We start from the raw sequence: 18,045 nt of genomic DNA, 5'->3' as shown, positions 1-18,045 counted from the left end.
AAAATTTTAATTTTTTAAAAAAATTCAAAAAAAATTCAAAAAAAAATTCAAAAAATAAAAAATAAAAAATTCAAAAAATCTAGAAGCTGACACGTGGCACCTTATTTAACACCGTTACTCCACCACTAACAGAAAGGACTTGATTTGGTCAAATTTTCCAAAATAGGGACCAGATTTAGATAAAAAATAATTGAGGGACCAAATTCAAATTTTGCTACGAAAATGGGAACTAAAAGTATAATTTAACCTAGCTTAAATTAATTGACATAAATTAGAAAAATAAGTGAACACATCAATGTGATTTGACTGAAGTATTAACCAATTACAACTTCAAAGATAATCCTTTATAAAGTCTTACAATGTCCTATTTACACTACATTCTATTATAATTAACAAAGCAAGAGACAACATATACTCAATAGAAATATACAATGTTTTGAATAAAACACGCAAATATATAGACATATGTTTGAAGTTTTTCCTTTTATATAGTTCATATTATTAAAAATTTTGTGAAAATAATTTTATTTGAACTTTATTTTAATTTTTTAGCAATAGATATATGTGTCAATTTGATCCATAGTTCATTACTCAATCCTAACTCACTTCTGAATAAACTCCATTCTATATGACTACTTAATAGGTAGTAAAAAAAACTACAACCAACAAAGCCCTCTCTTAAAGTAGGTAAGGATCATGACAAAAAAACAAAATACCCCAACTCCCAAAATCTCTTAGTCTCACTACAATACTTTAATTACCTCCTTAAATACAATACCTTCAACCGTGATCGAAGATCAAGCCAAGTTATCCTAGCTTGAAGGTCGACCCAAGTTCGGAAAGATCAAAGTTCTAGTTGAGTCGGCTAGGTTGATGGTCGAGACAAGACCACCATATCGAAGGTTGATGCAAGTTATCTCAGACCAAAGGTCATGACGGTCCATCTCAAACTAACATGCGAGATAGGCTGGTACTGGAAAAGGTAGAGATGGATTGACCACGGTTAAAGGTTGAGACAGGCCAAAGGTCAAGACAGGTCTGCTCATGCTAAAGGATGAGATGGACTGACATGGGCTGAATGTTGAAACAAGTAGACTCGGGTCAAAGGTCGAGATCAATTATTTCTTATGTCTAAAAATAAACAACATTAAATTATATAAAGTTTAAGTTGCTAAACTTGGAAAATGAAGAAAAATACCGACAAGAAGGGGTACAAAACTAGTGAAGTGTGTCATATTCATTACAAAGGGAACAAAATGACAAAACAAACAGAGAAACACAAAGATACAAATTTGAATGTTAGGGAGGTGGTGGTGGTGCAGTGAAAGTGGGGACAAGGTCGGTGAAAGCCAAACCGAAACCAAAAAGTTTATTGCGTTTATTATTTGTCTTTGTTTTGCGGTGAAAATGGCACTAATCAAATGCTCCAACGTCACTCTATCACCTCAATATATACCCCTTCGCATCTCACACTAATCAAATCAAACACAAGCTTGCTTCTTTTTCTGTGAGCTTCTCTTTCAGGTTCTTGATCAGAGTGAAAAGGGTGGTTGCAGATTGCAATGGCGAAGCATGATGTTGAGGGTGGTTCCTTCTCTGCAAAGGACTACCATGACCCTCCTCCAGCACCCTTGATCGATGGTGAAGAACTCACACAGTGGTCCTTCTACAGGGCCTTGATTGCTGAGTTCATTGCCACACTCCTCTTCCTTTACATCACAGTCCTCACTGTCATTGGTTACAAGAGCCAGAGTGATGTCAAGGCTGGTGGTGATCTCTGTGGTGGGGTTGGCATTCTTGGCATTGCTTGGGCCTTCGGTGGCATGATCTTCATCCTTGTTTACTGCACTGCTGGAATCTCAGGTTTGCTTTCCTTCTCATCTTCTGCTTTCTCAGCACCCAAAGAGGAAAAGTTGCTATCTTTGAGCTCTAATTCTAGGTCTAAAACGGTGGTTTTTCTTGTTTAGTAATTCCCCTTCTAAAGCCTTCAAATTGGGATGCTGATGTTTTGTGGGGTGAAAGTAAATGACTAAGCATGATTTGGTAGCAAGGTTTTGTGACTTAACTGAATTTTGTATTGAGTGTAGGGGGTCACATAAACCCAGCAGTGACATTTGGACTGTTCTTGGCTCGGAAGGTGTCTCTGATAAGGGCTATAATGTACATGGTGGCTCAGTGTTTGGGGGCCATATGTGGAGTTGGGTTGGTGAAGGCCTTCCAAAAGGGTTACTACAACAGGTATGGTGGTGGGGCCAATGAGCTCAGTGAAGGCTACAGCACAGGTGTTGGATTGGGTGCTGAGATCATTGGAACCTTCGTTTTGGTCTACACTGTCTTCTCTGCTACAGATCCCAAGAGGAACGCTAGAGATTCTCATGTCCCGGTATGTGCTCAATTTTTTTATTGCTTTGAAGTTTTGTTTATGCTTCTATGCCCCCTTTTGAACAATACATTTTTTGTTACGTTAAACAATAGATAGAGAAAATTGCTTCTTGCATGAGTTGTGCTGAAAGCAATGATTAAATGGTACAGTGCATACTAATTCCATAGCATATAGTCATAGTCATATACCCTGCTTTTGAGCAAGCACGGATTCACTCTTAGTTCTTTCTGGTTTTAAATAGAAGCTTGAAGTTCCTTGAAATTACTTTAGACTGGTTATTGGTAACAAAAAAGTGGAGGGGAAGTGGTTTAGTTATTATTAGATATCTGAACTTCAAGCATCTAGTTATCCTTTCTAAGTGAAACTAGGTAGAGTGCCATTTAAGTAATTAGGAATATTAGTTGTAGTTCTTGAAATGGTTACCAAGATTCACACCAACTGGGTATTCCTGATTCAGTGAACTTCACAATTAATACAAAATATTCCACTCCATTTTTAAGCAGTTGTACCTGCTGCCACTCAACAATTTCCCATTTGAAATGATGCAGTTTACAGTCTATGCTATCCATTTGCATAAAAAGTTTTGGCACAGTCTACATTTATGTTTACTATTACTTTTACTATCATTAATAGTTATAGAATCTTTATTTTCAATATTTGAAACAGTTAAAGATGTTAGCCTTTTGGATTTCCTTTTCAATTTGTAATCTAAATATCCTTATTCTGGCTACTTTTTCTAGAGTCTTCTTCCGTAATAAATATTGCACTGGCAGCATTCAATGTAGATGAAAATTCCACTTTTCTTGCTTGGCTTGGCTTTCCTTTATTACTAGTTCTTGTCCTCAAAACAAGAAAGTCGGCAGATTTCTTGACTTAAAGGTTACATTTTTTATTCATCTAAGCATCCTAGAGTGGTGAACCTATCCCTTTCTTTCTCTAAAATTTCCAAATGCATGATGTTTTTCTGTTGAAGAGAAATGTCACCATTTCTTTACAAATATGGACCCATTAGGCCATTACCATATATGATTCTGTGGAGGTATTTGATTTTCACAGCCTTGTCCCACGAATCTTGTCTGTTATCTTTCTTCTTTTGAGAAAAGTGGATTCTTTGAGGACTTTCCTTCTGCAAATTTTTTGCCTCGGAAGCAAATGTGTCTTTGTTGATGTGGAAATTTAAGGCCTAAAATTAAAGTGTTCAGAACAGTGTCATTCATGCAAAATGCCATTTTCCCAAGCTGGCAAATCTCGTGAGAGTTTCCAGCATCATCCTCATTTGTCATTATCAGCTTTAGGTTCCTCCATACACTTTCTCAGATTCTCCAAATCAATAAACAAAGAAAACCATGTTCCTCACATGGGGCATGTGCTATCTGTCCCAAATGCTTATCGGTTTCCATTTCCATTTTTTTCCTATTTTATTCGCAAGTTTTAGAGAAGGGTCTGCTACCACAATTTATGTGCAACATTAATTAGAATTTTTGAGTCTCTCAGACCATAGTTGCAGTTGCGTCAGCCACATTTATCCATAATTTCCTATAACACCAAAGATTGCAATAATCTTTATAATCAATTTGGATTCATATGTTTGGCACAACTTTTTGTCTACATTTTTTGCTTTGACTGAACAACATAATAAGTTTGTTATTGTTCTTGTGTTCTGTTTTTGAAGGTTTTGGCTCCACTTCCAATTGGTTTTGCTGTGTTCATGGTTCACTTGGCAACCATCCCAGTAACTGGAACTGGTATTAACCCTGCTAGAAGTTTTGGAGCTGCTGTCATATACAACAAAGAGAAGGCCTGGGATGACCATGTAAGTAACTCTTTTCTTACATATTCAACATTGTTTTGTACTATGATCAAATATTAAAATTTGTAACTTGTCATGTGAAATAACAAAGGATGAAATATTGTCTGATATGTTGTTGTTGATGTTTGTTCAGTGGATCTTTTGGGTTGGACCATTCATTGGAGCAGCCATTGCAGCCTTCTACCACCAATTCATCTTGAGAGCAGGTGCTGCTAAGGCTCTTGGATCATTCAGGAGCAACCCCACCATATGAGTTATTACTCAATATCCTCTCATGGGTTCAAAAGGAACATAATTGGAAGCAAAATGAGTTAATATTGCAACAACGACATAGTAATAGGAAATGTTTGTCCTTTGACCCTATGTAGATCGAAGGTTCTTTCAAGACAAGGGATCCTTTGGTAAATAGTAAGCACCCTTAGTATTTCTAGAACTTTCACTAGTTGTCATGAATAAGTCAAGTCAGAATGGAGTTGGTGAAATTGCAGGATAACCCATGTTTTAAGGGAGAGGTTATGCTAATTCAATGTCACCTGCAATCTTTTGCTTGTAACTATGTATTTTTGCAAAAGCAAATGTCACTACATGTGTGTTGGAAAATTCTGAATCATGAAACACTTTCTGATGCACTGTAGAAAAATTATTAATGAGACAAATGTCATCAAATCTTTTTTCTTGTTCATGCACATGTTTTGTATTATATCCACCAACTAGTTAGGTATTGTTTTTTGTTTTAGTAATTTGCATTTTTATTAAATATTTTGTATTTTACAAACATATGAAACTTTCAAAATGATTGGAGAATATCACCTAAAATATCATAAGTAGTTATTGTAGTGCAAGTGTTCTTTTCCTTCTTCCTAATGCTAGAAACCACAGTAACTTATTTAAGTAATGGATAATTACATCATTTGTGGAAATAACTTATGACAAAGGTTAAAAGGCTAAAATTTCTTAGGAAGAAGATAATGGTAAAAGAAAAGCTGGAATGTCTCTTTAAATTTTTAATTTATTTTATTTTAACTCCTTTGCTATGTTCGTTTGGTGTAATTGTACCGTTGAAAGGAGTTAAGGACAACGGATTATGAAAATGAAGCGTGTTCTTTTAGGGTGATTTGTGAAGAAATGCGAGAGCAAAAATATGGGATTGATAAATTCTTCCATCATGCAAAGGTTGAGAAGATTTGTGGAGATGGTGTGCCATTTTACAATTATAACTCTCTTATATATTGTTTTGCTTTTGCTTTGTTGGTAAAGATTCCTTAAAAAGCATGCTGAACACAGTCATGATTCCTAACAAAGGCTATATACGGTAAAAGTTTTTGAATGAAACAGTTGTGATTTTGAATTTTCATTGAACAAATCTTTGAATTGCCATTAAATATCACCTTTTGCGGGTCTGTGCATGTTGGTGGAATGGTTGTGAATTTTGGAGGTGAGGGAGTACATGTATTGAAGTGTTGTGTTTTATGGTTCAAGCTTTTCGAAAGCTTTGTAGGTGATTTTTCTTCTAAATGGGATGGTGGTAAACGAAAATCCTTTCGTGGTCCATGTAATTTGAGGTGCGAGCTCTATGTGTGTGTGAGTGCTCAAGCTTATGTGTGTGTGCATGTTGCTGGGTTGAGTCTGTGTTGCATGTGTAGTGTATCGATTATGTAATTTATGTCGTGTTTTGTCTACAATAGCATAACCTGTTAGGTAATCGATGGTGTGTGTGTGTGTGTGTAACGGATAGTGTTTGGGCGTGGTTGGGTCTGAGCTTCATTTTCCTGTTACAAGAGCTGATTCATGGACTTCTAGGTTCCTACATGTGGTGGAGTGGATTTGCAATGTTTGAAGTCGTGGTGTGTTGTTGGTAGTGGAGTTGAAGTTCTTCCTCTTTGTTTTTGTAAGGTGTGTCTTCATGATTCATATGTGGTGGTTGATTTGGTGAAGTTATTTGCATGCATAGGTAAGAAGTATTACTGTTGTTTGCCACTGTGAAAGGGTACTTAGAATTTGTGTGTGAAGGGGTACTTGGAGCTTTAGTGTAGGGCTTTTGCATTGTACAGAAGTATCGTTAGGGGCTTTTGGTGGACTTGGTTTGAGGTGTTGGTGCTTGGCATGTTTTGTTGTGTTTTTATGATTTACATATCTATGATCTACTTTTAATTATTGTGTGATGTAGGTGGTAGATCTATGGAAGCTGTGTTGGTTTCATTGTTTTGGTGCTTCTTCCTACTATCTTTGGTGCTTCTTCCTACTATCTTTGGTGCTTTTTCTTGTTGCTGGTTGGTAAGTCTAAACTCGTTTTCTATAAACAACTTCTACAAGGTAAGTCTTTTATGTTTCTCTAATTGGTTGTATATGTGTAAACGAATTTTGAATAGGTTGTAAATGCTTGTAATAAATAATGGGTGTTATTTAATTTGTTGTTTATTTTTTTTCTTTAATTTATTATTGATAGAAAAGAATATTGAATGAAATATATTTTCTTAAGTTGTTGTTTTGCCATTTTGTTAATCCCTATTGATAAGAATTTTAAGTAATGTTTTAAAGTGAAATATAATAATTCAATGTGTTGATTATTATGTTCTTATTTTGTAGAAATTGTTGATGAATTTACATTGTGGCCTTATTTAAGTATATGTAATAGTTATTTTGATTATTTATGGTATTTTAGATAGAAGAATTAGATATGACATATTTGGATGGTAAAGATGTAGTCAATGACGTTATGGGTGTGAACTTTAATATAGTTATACACTCACATCGACAATTACAATTGTGCATCGTATTAGCTGCACTAACAATGTTATATATCATTGTGCATGCGTTGAATATCTTGAATATGCACTCAAGCACAACAAATAGTCTTAATGAGTATTTGCCAAACAAAGACCGTCGTAGAGACAATTATTAACTTATGTCACTGACTTATGTCGTGACATAATATGCATGAGACCAAAGACATTTATTAACTTATGTCACCAACTAAGGGCAATGAGGTTTGTGAACGATGTAATAAGGTCAACGGTTGAGGAACAAGTTGCCAAATTTCTACACGTTATTGGGCATAATGTGAAGAATTGAAGTGTGTCATTTTTTTTCCACCATTCTAGGTCGACAGTTAGTAGGCATTTTCACTATGTGTTGGATGCATTTTTAACTTTTGAGTTTAAATTTTTAATTCAATAATCATACACAAAGGTTTATCCCCATGTCCAAAATAATAGTTGATTTTACCATATTTTAACTAACAATGTCATCAACCACATTGATATTTTATACAGTGACATGAATGATAAAATGTTCATATTTAATTTTTAAAAAAATATAATTAGGGGCTATTGACAAAACTCATGTTTGAGTAAAGGTCCCAAGAGTAGATGCTCCCAGGTTTTGAGGGAGAAAGGACTGATCAACTCAAAACATATTTGTTGTTTGCGATTTTGATATGAAATTTACATATGTGTTGGCCGGATGCGAGGGAATATTGAAACATCCCTACTGGATTTTACTTAATTAAATAAATAATTAAAATATAGAAAATCAATCGACATAAATTTTATTATTCCCAAACGCGGGAAATATTCAAATTATTTTTCAAAGCGCCATAATTTAAACATAACTAAATAATAATTTTTTTTACAAGTTCTTAAAATCCAACATAAGGAAATAACATCATCAAATCCCTATATCAAGAGCCCCCAAGCTAGCCCTCTCTTCGTCTCTATGCATTACCGACATCACCTGTAGCATCATCTGCTCCTGTGTAACGAATTACATGATCATCGCCAAGCACAAACAGAAAGGGTGAACTTATAAATAATTAATTAACATATAATATGACAGAATAAAAGCAATACACCATCTGATTCATTCTAGTTAGTTCTTGGCCAAGACCTTAATCCCCAAGGCTTTTCAACCTTCACAACACATAACATAATTAGCCATGGACTCATGATTTATGATGCTCACACGAACCTGCCTGCTCGTAGTCTTACCTCTACGAACCTCCCTACTCGTAGTCCTACTCTACGAACCTACCAACCCGTAGTCCAACCCACGTGATTCACCAGCTACGTACCTCCCCGCACGCAACATCTCTCAAGTGTGAGCACGGAACATACTAACCTACCTCGCTCGTATCCTCACACTAGAGTAACTGGATATGAACCTCGCTGCTCATATCATCACGTGTTCACCACCATCCATGAACCTACCCGCTCATGGCACAACATCTCCTAATCCAAGTCTGCATCACTGCATACAAACAACACACGCCAAACTACACTAATCTCGCTTAAGCTAGAAGTCTTAGCTCAAGCGACCAGGCCTGTCTCGCTTAAGATAAGCTCTCTCTCTTGAGCGAGCGCATTATAGTGGCTTAATGCAAAGTCTCGCTTAGGCGAGACCTTCTCGCTTGGGCGAGATTGCCCATCGCCTCGATACGAAGTCCCTCGCTTAGGCGGTGAGTCAAGTAGAAACACAAGACCTTCCATGATTTCTTGCTTAGGCGAAGACCTCTCGCCTGAGCGAGATGCTTAGTCGCCCAAAACAGGGCTCTCCGTCTGAGCGAGATACTCGAGCAAAACTCCAAAACCCTCACGATTTCTCGCTTAGGCAAGGCATGCTCGCCTGAGCGAGATGACATGTTGCCCAAAACAATGGCTCTTCGCTTGAGCGAGATGCTCAAGCAGAACCAGGTTCGAGGCTCCGCTATTTTTGCCTTGACGAGCCTTGCTCGCTTAAGCGAGAATAACAGATGTCCTCCCTGTTCACGCACGCAAACACCAGAAAACCATGTCCAAAACACAATTTAAACATTACCAATCAATCCGTGACAGTGATCACGATTCATGAGCATGATTTAAACCCAGTTGTACCCTTAAAACAAGAGATGGAATCATGAATCACATTACCACACAAAACTCCCCATCATATACATACAAACACATAAGGGATTGCTCAAACAACATCAAAACAATCAACCCTCAGAATCACACGAAAAGTCATGGCCAAAACACATTCATGCACATGCAATTCATAATACACGAAAAGCTCCCTTTACCTGGTTTAATTTGCTTAAAAAAAATGAAGGGTGATAGTTCTTCTTGACCCAAATTGGCTTCCCTCAATGCTCTCACAATTTCGATCACACTCTCAAAGCATCTATCTATAATCTATATCTATTCTATAATAATAAAGGGGATTCCTCTTTTTGTGTCCACATTTCATAATACCCATTTTACCCTTAGTTATTTTAAAAATTAATTATTTTATAAATAATTTACTGTTAATCATTTTTTTACAATTCTCTTTTGTTTTAAATTATTATTTAATTTTTCTTTTTACATATCTTATTTTTGTTAAAATTATTTTTATTATTGATCTTAAATTTTTTTTAAATTATATATTTATTATTGATCTTAAATTTTATTCATTGTCACTAGGGTTTCCCTACCCTTTCACATTCAGGCCACAATTATATTAGCAAAAATAAAGAAGTTAATTTTATCCATACCAAGGTTTGAACTTACACCCTCTAATTCACAAAGCAAGTGCACAACCAATTCAACCAAACATGTTTCATGATAATTCCTATAATTTTAGGATTACATTATCACTACTCACATTCAATGGTAACCTTAAAACAATGCACAAAACAAAATATCATACAATTGACACACATAGGACTTAAACCCAAGTCCTTTCAAGGCAACCAAGTACTCTCAACCATTTGAGCTAGTAATTTACCACAATTAACATTAAATGCTATAAAGGCTTCTACTAACCGCATTTATTAAATAATTATTTATTTAATTATTTAAATTTCTCGGGTCTTACAAATATCATCTGATTCAAGAATTTTAAAATATGCTCTTGTTAGAGATGATTCACTAGTCATATCGGAAGGTTAGCTTTTTCTCTATTTCATTTTATTTGATGGTTATAAGTCACTGATAAGCGATGTTTGGATAATATTGTAGGAAAATAATATCTTTGGAAAGTTGGATTTATTCTAAAAAGATCAATTAAACTCCATACCGTCACGATTTTGTTAGTTGACTCTGTTTTCACTTTTTTTAATTTCTTTATATTTATTTTTTTAAAAAGGAATAAGACAAAATAAAATAAAAAAATACACAAAATAAGATTAAAATTAAAGTTAAAATAAATAAAATAAAATAATCAAGATAAAAAATAAAAATAAAAATAGTTAAAATAAGATGGATGTAAAAAAAGGAATATATCCATACTCAAATCAATGTTTATCTTTTTTTATTGTTCCCTCCTTTTCCTAATTATTTTCTATATCAAAATTCTTTTATTTCTTATCTAGACGAAATTGGGTGTTGATACATACAGAGGTGTGTGATATCACCTTAAAGAATATGCTTGTAAAAGACCACAAAATTTGCGTGAATTGTTTAATCATCATCATTTGTCACTGAGAAATGTCATTGAAAGAACATTTGTTATGATTAAAAAATGATTTCCTATTATAGCAAGTGGAACTGAACCTCATTACTTCTTGGAAACGATGACAAATATAGTTTTAACATGTTATATCCTACAAAAATTCCTTCACGTTGTGGATAATGACGAATCATTACTTGATAAGATGGATAGAGAGTTGACCGAACAACATGACAATACGAGGAATACACAACAAAATAAGTATGCCAATAGGCTTGATTGTAATATTAGGGATCAAATAGTAAATCATATGTCGGCAGATTATGAAAATAAATAAGTCCATGTATTGAATTAGTGGTTTATTGAAATGTCATAATAAGTTTTCTTTGCCATGGGTACTAAATGAATAGGGGAAAGGGACTAGCAGCCTTTGAAGTTTGACGTGAATTCACGAAATGGACAAACGAGATGGATGAACGAATTTTGAATTCAATGATAGATGAAGCTCTAGTGGGAGACAAAGTTGATAGCAGTTGGATAACACAGGCATACAATAATATAGTGAATAATCTTCATCAATATGGGTTTATCGGTCTTAGCTAAAATAATGTTAGGAATAGGCAAAAAGTCTAGAAAGAGAAGTGGCGTGAAGTGCACAACTTATTTTGTTCCATTAGTGGATTTGCATGGAACAACATTTCAAAGGTTTTTGAAGCAGAGGATGAAGTTTGAGATGAGCTCATCAAGGTAATTTAAAAACATAAGGGAAACCATGTTATAGTACATTTTCATATCGGTCTCACCATTATTCATGATTACCTTTGTTCAAATTCGATCAACACAAAGCGATTTATGTGAATGTCATCACATCTTTGCCTTAATAAATTATATAGTATGATGGTTGGTTGCGTTGATTAGGTTGTTTGTGTTAAACAATTTTGTTGTATATTTGTATGGAACAATATTTGGAACTTAATTATCTTACGAAAAACATTTGCATTGTATGTTTAAGCTTATTGTTTTGTTTGGCTTTATCTTTATAGTTTGTGACTAATTATTTTGTTAATGAATTTGAAGTTTCATCCTAATGGCATCTTCATCATGAAAGTATAGAGATAAAGTTCGCAAGGGAAAACAGGTCGCAGTAGATGAAGATCCTCTCCAACCAAAGAAACCTTTAGTGGAAGACGTCCTAAATCAAACACAATTCTTTAGCAGTATTCATCAAATGGAACAATATGGAGCACACTATTATCATAGAAGAATTATAGAGCCTAAAATAATGAACTTTGAATCATTTATCGATTTCGGTCTTTATTTCCATCAACACATTCTCTTTCAAGGACTATCAAACTATGTCGCCTTATCCTATCTATACTTTCTGGATCTAATTAATGTCTTCTACTCAAACCTACAAATCTCGATCAATGGTTATCTAATAAATGAAGTGGATAAAAAAAAATTAGGCTCAAACCTATTGATTTGTTTAAATATGTCATCTGAAATATCAAGGTCGAAAGTTATCATTGTTAGAGGTACCAGAAGACCTTCACTATGACCATGACATGGCATTGGCTTCCATGCTCAAACAGGGCAGTCTTTTTAAACTTGTTAAAACCTTCGGTGCTTTAAACATAAATGATAGACTACTATAATATGTGTTAATGATTTTTTGACACCATAACTTACTAATTCAACAGACGTTTTACAAGATGACATATTCATGATATGGACTCTACAAGATGACATCTTAGTTAATTGGCCACATGTCATCATGCAAAACATGTTTAAGTGCAGGGCTACTGAATTGGGTCTTCCATACCAAATTTTGATCACTACAATCATGCAATGTGTTGTAGTAGACCTTTCTGTGGATGTAGCACGAGTATATCATTAAGACATCATTTTTATGTAAATTATTTGAAGAAGTTGAATATAGTTCATGTGAATGGTGTATGGCAATACCATCGTCTCCCAAATGATGATGACCCACAACCAATAGCTGAAAGTCCCATTGATGAAGACACTGATGAAGGAGACCACTATTATAATGACATTTTGCAACAATCTCCCCAATCAACAAAGCATGAACTTTTAACTAAAATAGGGGCGGAGTCCAACAATTACAAGTTAATTTACAAGTTCATTTTCAGTATATTTTATAGTATAGTTTTTTCATCAAGGTAACTGAAAACTTTTCATGTCTATGTGTTCAATTTAGATGAACTCAACAATAAGGGATTTACTAAAGGAAGCAAATAATTTGAATAGAATATTAGTTGCCATTCTTTACCACTAACAGGTAGCTCTTCAAATGAGAAATGATCTCATTACTTAGTCAAATAACATGATTCATCAAAACCCTTCATTTTAATACACGAAAGAGCATATTTTTGAGAAGTTATCAAGTATGAACATTCAAGATGACAACTTATTTAGACAATGTTACGACTTTCTTTGTTCACACCCATTACATACTAGACATACTAGACATATTATGAAGATACCGATACAATATCATATGAATAGGTTACTTTCTTATATCAATAAAAGAGGTTAACTTTCATATATGTTTTATGATGTCCTCTCTTTTCATGTACCGACATGATATGTGTTTCACTATTTCGAGTTTACTTTATTCATTATATACCAGAAACAAAATTCTCTTTCTTCTTCAATTTACCAATTTTTTTCACACTTTTATACATTTTACGTTGTCTTTACCGCTGAGCAAACTTTTAAAATTAATCACGTATAACTTAATTAATTATATTCTAATTTGAATCTTTAATAAAAATTTCAATTTTTATTACAATAAATCAATAACTTTTTAATTAATTTGGAAAAGAAAAATAAATAGTGCATGTTAACATATTTTCCACATGAAAACCAAAAAATAATTAAAATTTTAATTCCACTCATAAAAAAACTTTCATTATAACTGTTAATTTTCTAATTTTATTAATTTCTTTTACAATTTATTAAATAATAATTATTAAATTTTAATATTTTTAATTCATCCAATAATCATTTAAATTTCTTTTATCATTAAATATGTTTTAGTAATCTTTAAGTTCTATTTATTCAAATTTCTTTTTTTAATTTATAATATCACTCAAATCACTACTAACTTCCATAAAATTTATTTTTAATTTTATCTTCTAAATATATCTAAAAGATGACACATATTCATGAACTCAAATTTAAATTTAATTCGATCCATGCTCGGACCTTTTCCAAATACATCTTATCCATGCTCGGACCTTTTCCAAATACATCTTTTCATAAGAAAACATCCTTTCTAATTCATTTATCTTTTTTAACTCTTCCTTCTGTTTAAAGTTATAGGGTATCAGTAAAAAAGAAATGAACTGAGAAGAGTTCCAAAAGTTATGGAAGTGAGTGAATAAATAGGCACCGACAAGAATTGGGGGGACAAAAAAACATATAATAACCAACAGTGACAGTGGAAGTGAAGTGATGGTTTTGGAGTTTGATGCACATTTTGTGGATCTATGATCGATGATGTTTGTCACATTCAGGAGCTATGTACCAATGAAACTGTTTTTTCCCACAAAACTTAGCCTAGCTAGTAAAGTAGAAAATAGAAGAAATAATGAGAGTTAACAGTCTGAAATTATTTGTCATTATTTCAATAATAGTACTAAAACGATTTCAACGTAAATTTTGTTTGTGGTTATTCCAACAGCTATTTCTCGGCAACTTGATTATAAAAGCCACAAAAAAAATCCTTCTTTCTTATTTCTTCTTTCAATTAAACAATGAAAACTGGGTTGCTTTCACCTTCTCTTGTAACAAAGTATAATTTTATGGCATCATGCTATTTGTCGTTAATAATTTTATTAATCGAGTTTCATGTTATAAGAATCATATTTTTTTAACACTTTTTCTCAAACATTTCTCTATGTCTTATCTCTAGATCTTGAACTCCATACTTCATCTATTTAAACGGAGTATGTCATGTTGAAAATATTTACCATAGTTTTAAAAAATAAATAAATAAAATGAAATTAAACTATTACTCATGTTTTAATAGACTATTAATTTTACGGACAAATGCTATTTATGGGTAAACAATTTTTAACTTTATTATATTTATTTTGTTTAAATCAGATTTATTATCATTGACTCTTTAGTCTCTCTTTTCTACCTATAAATACCACTTATATGCATGGTAAAAAAACAACAAAAAAACACTACCCCTCGTACAAAAGTGTTTTGTGTTTCTCTATATTTTCTTTTAAAATAGTAGTGTTCATAAGGTTCAGAGATCTTCGCTGCACTCAATCGATCTGACGGGTTTGACTTTATGAATCTTTTGTTAACCATATCTATGCCTTATTTTATTGTTATATAATTGTTATTATTTATTTTGATTAATATTTTTCTAACATACGCCATAGAGATGGTTGACATTTAAGTATATCATATTAACAAATTGGTATTATAGGTTAGCAACTGACAATATGTGTTTGAAATGGTTCTTTACGATGTTTTAGCTGTTGACAAGGGATTTCTCTATGTGAGACAATTAATGGTTCAAACTAGTGCCTCTTGAGCTAAGATAGAGTTATGTTATGATATTATAAAGTATATTAAGTGATGAATAGCTAAGGAAGAGTAAAATTGAACACTTAACACGCATAGAAAAATTTTAAATATCTATTATTGCGTCGGGTGCCCATGTTGTATCATTGGGCGCCAATCAAACAATTCTTCATCGACTTAATTGCGTTAGGCACAATGGCAGATTTTTATCAATAATTTTGGAGAAACAAAAATAATATACTCAATATATATATATATATATATATATATATATATATATATATATATATATATATATATTCAATCAATCATTAATAAAGCAAAAATAAATAATTGAATCATTCACATCATGCTAAGTAAAGAAGTTGAATTTGTGTTGTATTAATCTTCACATGTAACTTCCTTTTTATCACTTTTAAAAAATGAATCTATTTTTTTTCATAAGTATACGTATTTTTAAAAAAAATTTCAAGATAAAACATAAACTATTGCAGTCTAATTAAATATTTATAGACGTAATTATTAAAATAAAAATTTACGATAATCAACTCACAATTAAAATCAGATTATGAAAAGACGCATAATATTAAGTTTTTATTTTAAGTCGAATAGAACATGTAAGAAATGAGAGAAAAAATAATAAATTTGTGTTTAACTTCCTTTTTTTTTCATAAACAAAAATGAACATGGACAAGAGGGTACCCAACGTCGGGAGCCATTATGTTTTTCTATGTTGAGTCATATTGGGAAAGTTGAGATACCCATTTTGTTAACCGATGGATCAAACTAATATTTTGACAACTCGTCCTAGACACATCATTCTTCACTTTTCGCCATTTAGGTGTACTTAATGTAAATGTTGTATTTGAATATTATGCAAACTTAAAAAATGAGGTCTTTTATTTAAAATTTATTTTTCAAACTTTTTTCTATGCAAAAAATGAGGCCTTTGAACATAATTTGATGAAGGAAAGTTCCTAGAATATATATCGTTAGGAAAATCTATATCATTGATATTAATAGAACCCTTTTCTACCAATCTCCCAAACATATATCAATATTCTTCCATTTGTTTGGATCTTATATATATATATATATATATATATATATATATATATATATATATATATATATATATATATATATATATATATATATATATATATATATATATATATATATATATATATATATAAAGAGTATAATCAATCTCCTCCTCGTGATCATGGATTTAAGAATCAAAATTATCCTCATCACTAACTGCTTTTTTGTCTATTGTTGCTTTCACATATACCTATATTGTTATCATCTTTTTCATTCAAAGAGCACTCACCTGTATTATCTAATTCATTTTTTTATCTATTTTTGTAAATTTATTCATAGATCCTTTCATGATGTAATTAAAGTCTCAATTCTTCTCTTCTTCTCAATTTTTGAATAGTCTGATTCAAATTTTCTAATTGACATATGTTTATATTTTTATATAAAATAAAAAATTATAATATATAAAACATTACTAAAGACAACTATATAAAACGAATGAGTTAATACAATAAAACATGGTTATGGTTGTCAGGAAATTAAACTTGATAGATAGTCGAATTGTAGTGTCTTAAAGTCTCAAGTCTCTTTCTCCTTCTTAAGTCTCAACTTTTTCACAAACCTGAAAAAAAATTAGGGAAAAATATGTTTTTGGTCCCTGAAGTTTGACCAAAAATTGCAAATGGTCCCTCACCGAAACTTTCTCACCGTATGGTCCTCATAGTTTTAAAATGAGTGTTATTGGTCCTTCTGTTAGGACGGCGTTACAAAAAATGGTGAGTGGCAAACGGCGTTCCACCTCAGCATGTCAGATGTTGACACGTCTTCACGTAGATCGTTGACACGTGTCATTTAAATTTTTTTTTTTTAAATCACTGATATATCAAAACGCACGTTTAACTTGAATTTTTAACCTATATTTCTTTCCCCTTGTTTTACCTCCCTGCTTGAATTGGAAGACCAGCACCAGAAGAGAGAATCACGATGACCAGCGTGCGACAGGATCCAAATCGTAATTGATTAACCGTGAAGTGGAATAGAGATTCGAAGTTGCAGTGGAAGTGAAAGGTGGGATTAGGGTTTGTATATTTTTTGTTTAAGCTTTCCCAATATGAAGAGGAGTTATGGATCCAAGTGTTCGACAACTTCATCTTCATCTTCTCAAATTCGAAGTTCTGAATCTGTGCCAAGAATTTGCGGATGTGGGGAAACTTTGTTGCTTTTGAAAGCAACTACCCAGAAAAACAATGGGAGATTTTTTTGGAGATGTAAAAACTGGGCTGTAAGTAAGAAAGTCATTTTGAGTGTTCAGGGTTTTGATTTGGGATAAATATTTTTGTTGAATTGATTTTTTTTTTCACTGCAGAATGACAGAAATTGTAGGTTCTTCCAATGGGCTGATGAAGTTGAACCTGAAAAGGAAGTAACAATAGAGAAAAACGAGGAGGACAGTGTTTGTGTTAATGAAAGAATGCTTGTAGATGTGTTACAGAAGAATGCTAAGTTGAAGAAGAAGTTGATCGAAGAGAGAAAAATGGGTCAATTGAAGATGTGTGCATTCCTTGTATCATGGGCATTCACTGTTATGTTTTGTGTTTTTTTTGTGATGAAGATCAACTGTAACGGGTACGGGTAGTGTGTAGGAAGATGTTATGAAGTATTGGTCATTTGCTGTTAAATTAAGATGTCTGCAGGCATTGTGATATAACTTAAAATTGTTACTAGACCGTTATTAGTAGTTCTTTTTAGAGATTATTAGTAGTTAATTGTTATGAACCTGTGTGTTATTTGAACCTGTGGTATAAATCTCATGTATAGAGATTAATACATGAAAACGCTT

At 32.7% G+C, this 18,045-nt stretch overlaps 1 protein-coding gene across 1 annotated transcript; it reads left to right on the top strand.

Annotated features, from left to right (window-relative positions):
* Positions 1–1,344: 1,344 nt before the first annotated feature.
* On the top strand, positions 1,345–4,875 carry LOC114182176 (aquaporin PIP2-2-like). The gene is made up of 4 exons (XM_028068973.2): positions 1,345–1,863; positions 2,088–2,383; positions 4,056–4,196; positions 4,327–4,875. The coding sequence occupies exons 1-4, from the start codon at positions 1,563–1,565 to the stop codon at positions 4,444–4,446; spliced, it is 858 nt and encodes a 285-aa protein (XP_027924774.1). The 5' UTR covers positions 1,345–1,562; the 3' UTR covers positions 4,447–4,875.
* Positions 4,876–18,045: the final 13,170 nt, after the last annotated feature.

This window comes from Vigna unguiculata, chromosome 4 (assembly GCF_037176805.1).
Source record: "Vigna unguiculata cultivar grain cowpea cultivar isolate G323 ecotype 2 chromosome 4, ASM3717680v1, whole genome shotgun sequence".
Lineage (NCBI taxonomy): Eukaryota > Viridiplantae > Streptophyta > Magnoliopsida > Fabales > Fabaceae > Vigna > Vigna unguiculata.
Note: the sequence above shows the minus strand (reverse complement) of the source record. Positions and strands in the feature narration are given on the sequence as shown.

Excerpts from the sequence above, each read along its gene's own strand:
- LOC114182176 (XM_028068973.2), top strand. The coding sequence starts at position 1,563 with ATGGCGAAGCATGATGTTGAGGGTGGTTCCTTCTCTGCAAAGGACTAC. Across the intron at positions 2,384-4,055 it reads CTAGAGATTCTCATGTCCCG|GTTTTGGCTCCACTTCCAAT; the intron begins GTATGTGCTCAA and ends CTGTTTTTGAAG. Across the intron at positions 4,197-4,326 it reads AGAAGGCCTGGGATGACCAT|TGGATCTTTTGGGTTGGACC; the intron begins GTAAGTAACTCT and ends ATGTTTGTTCAG.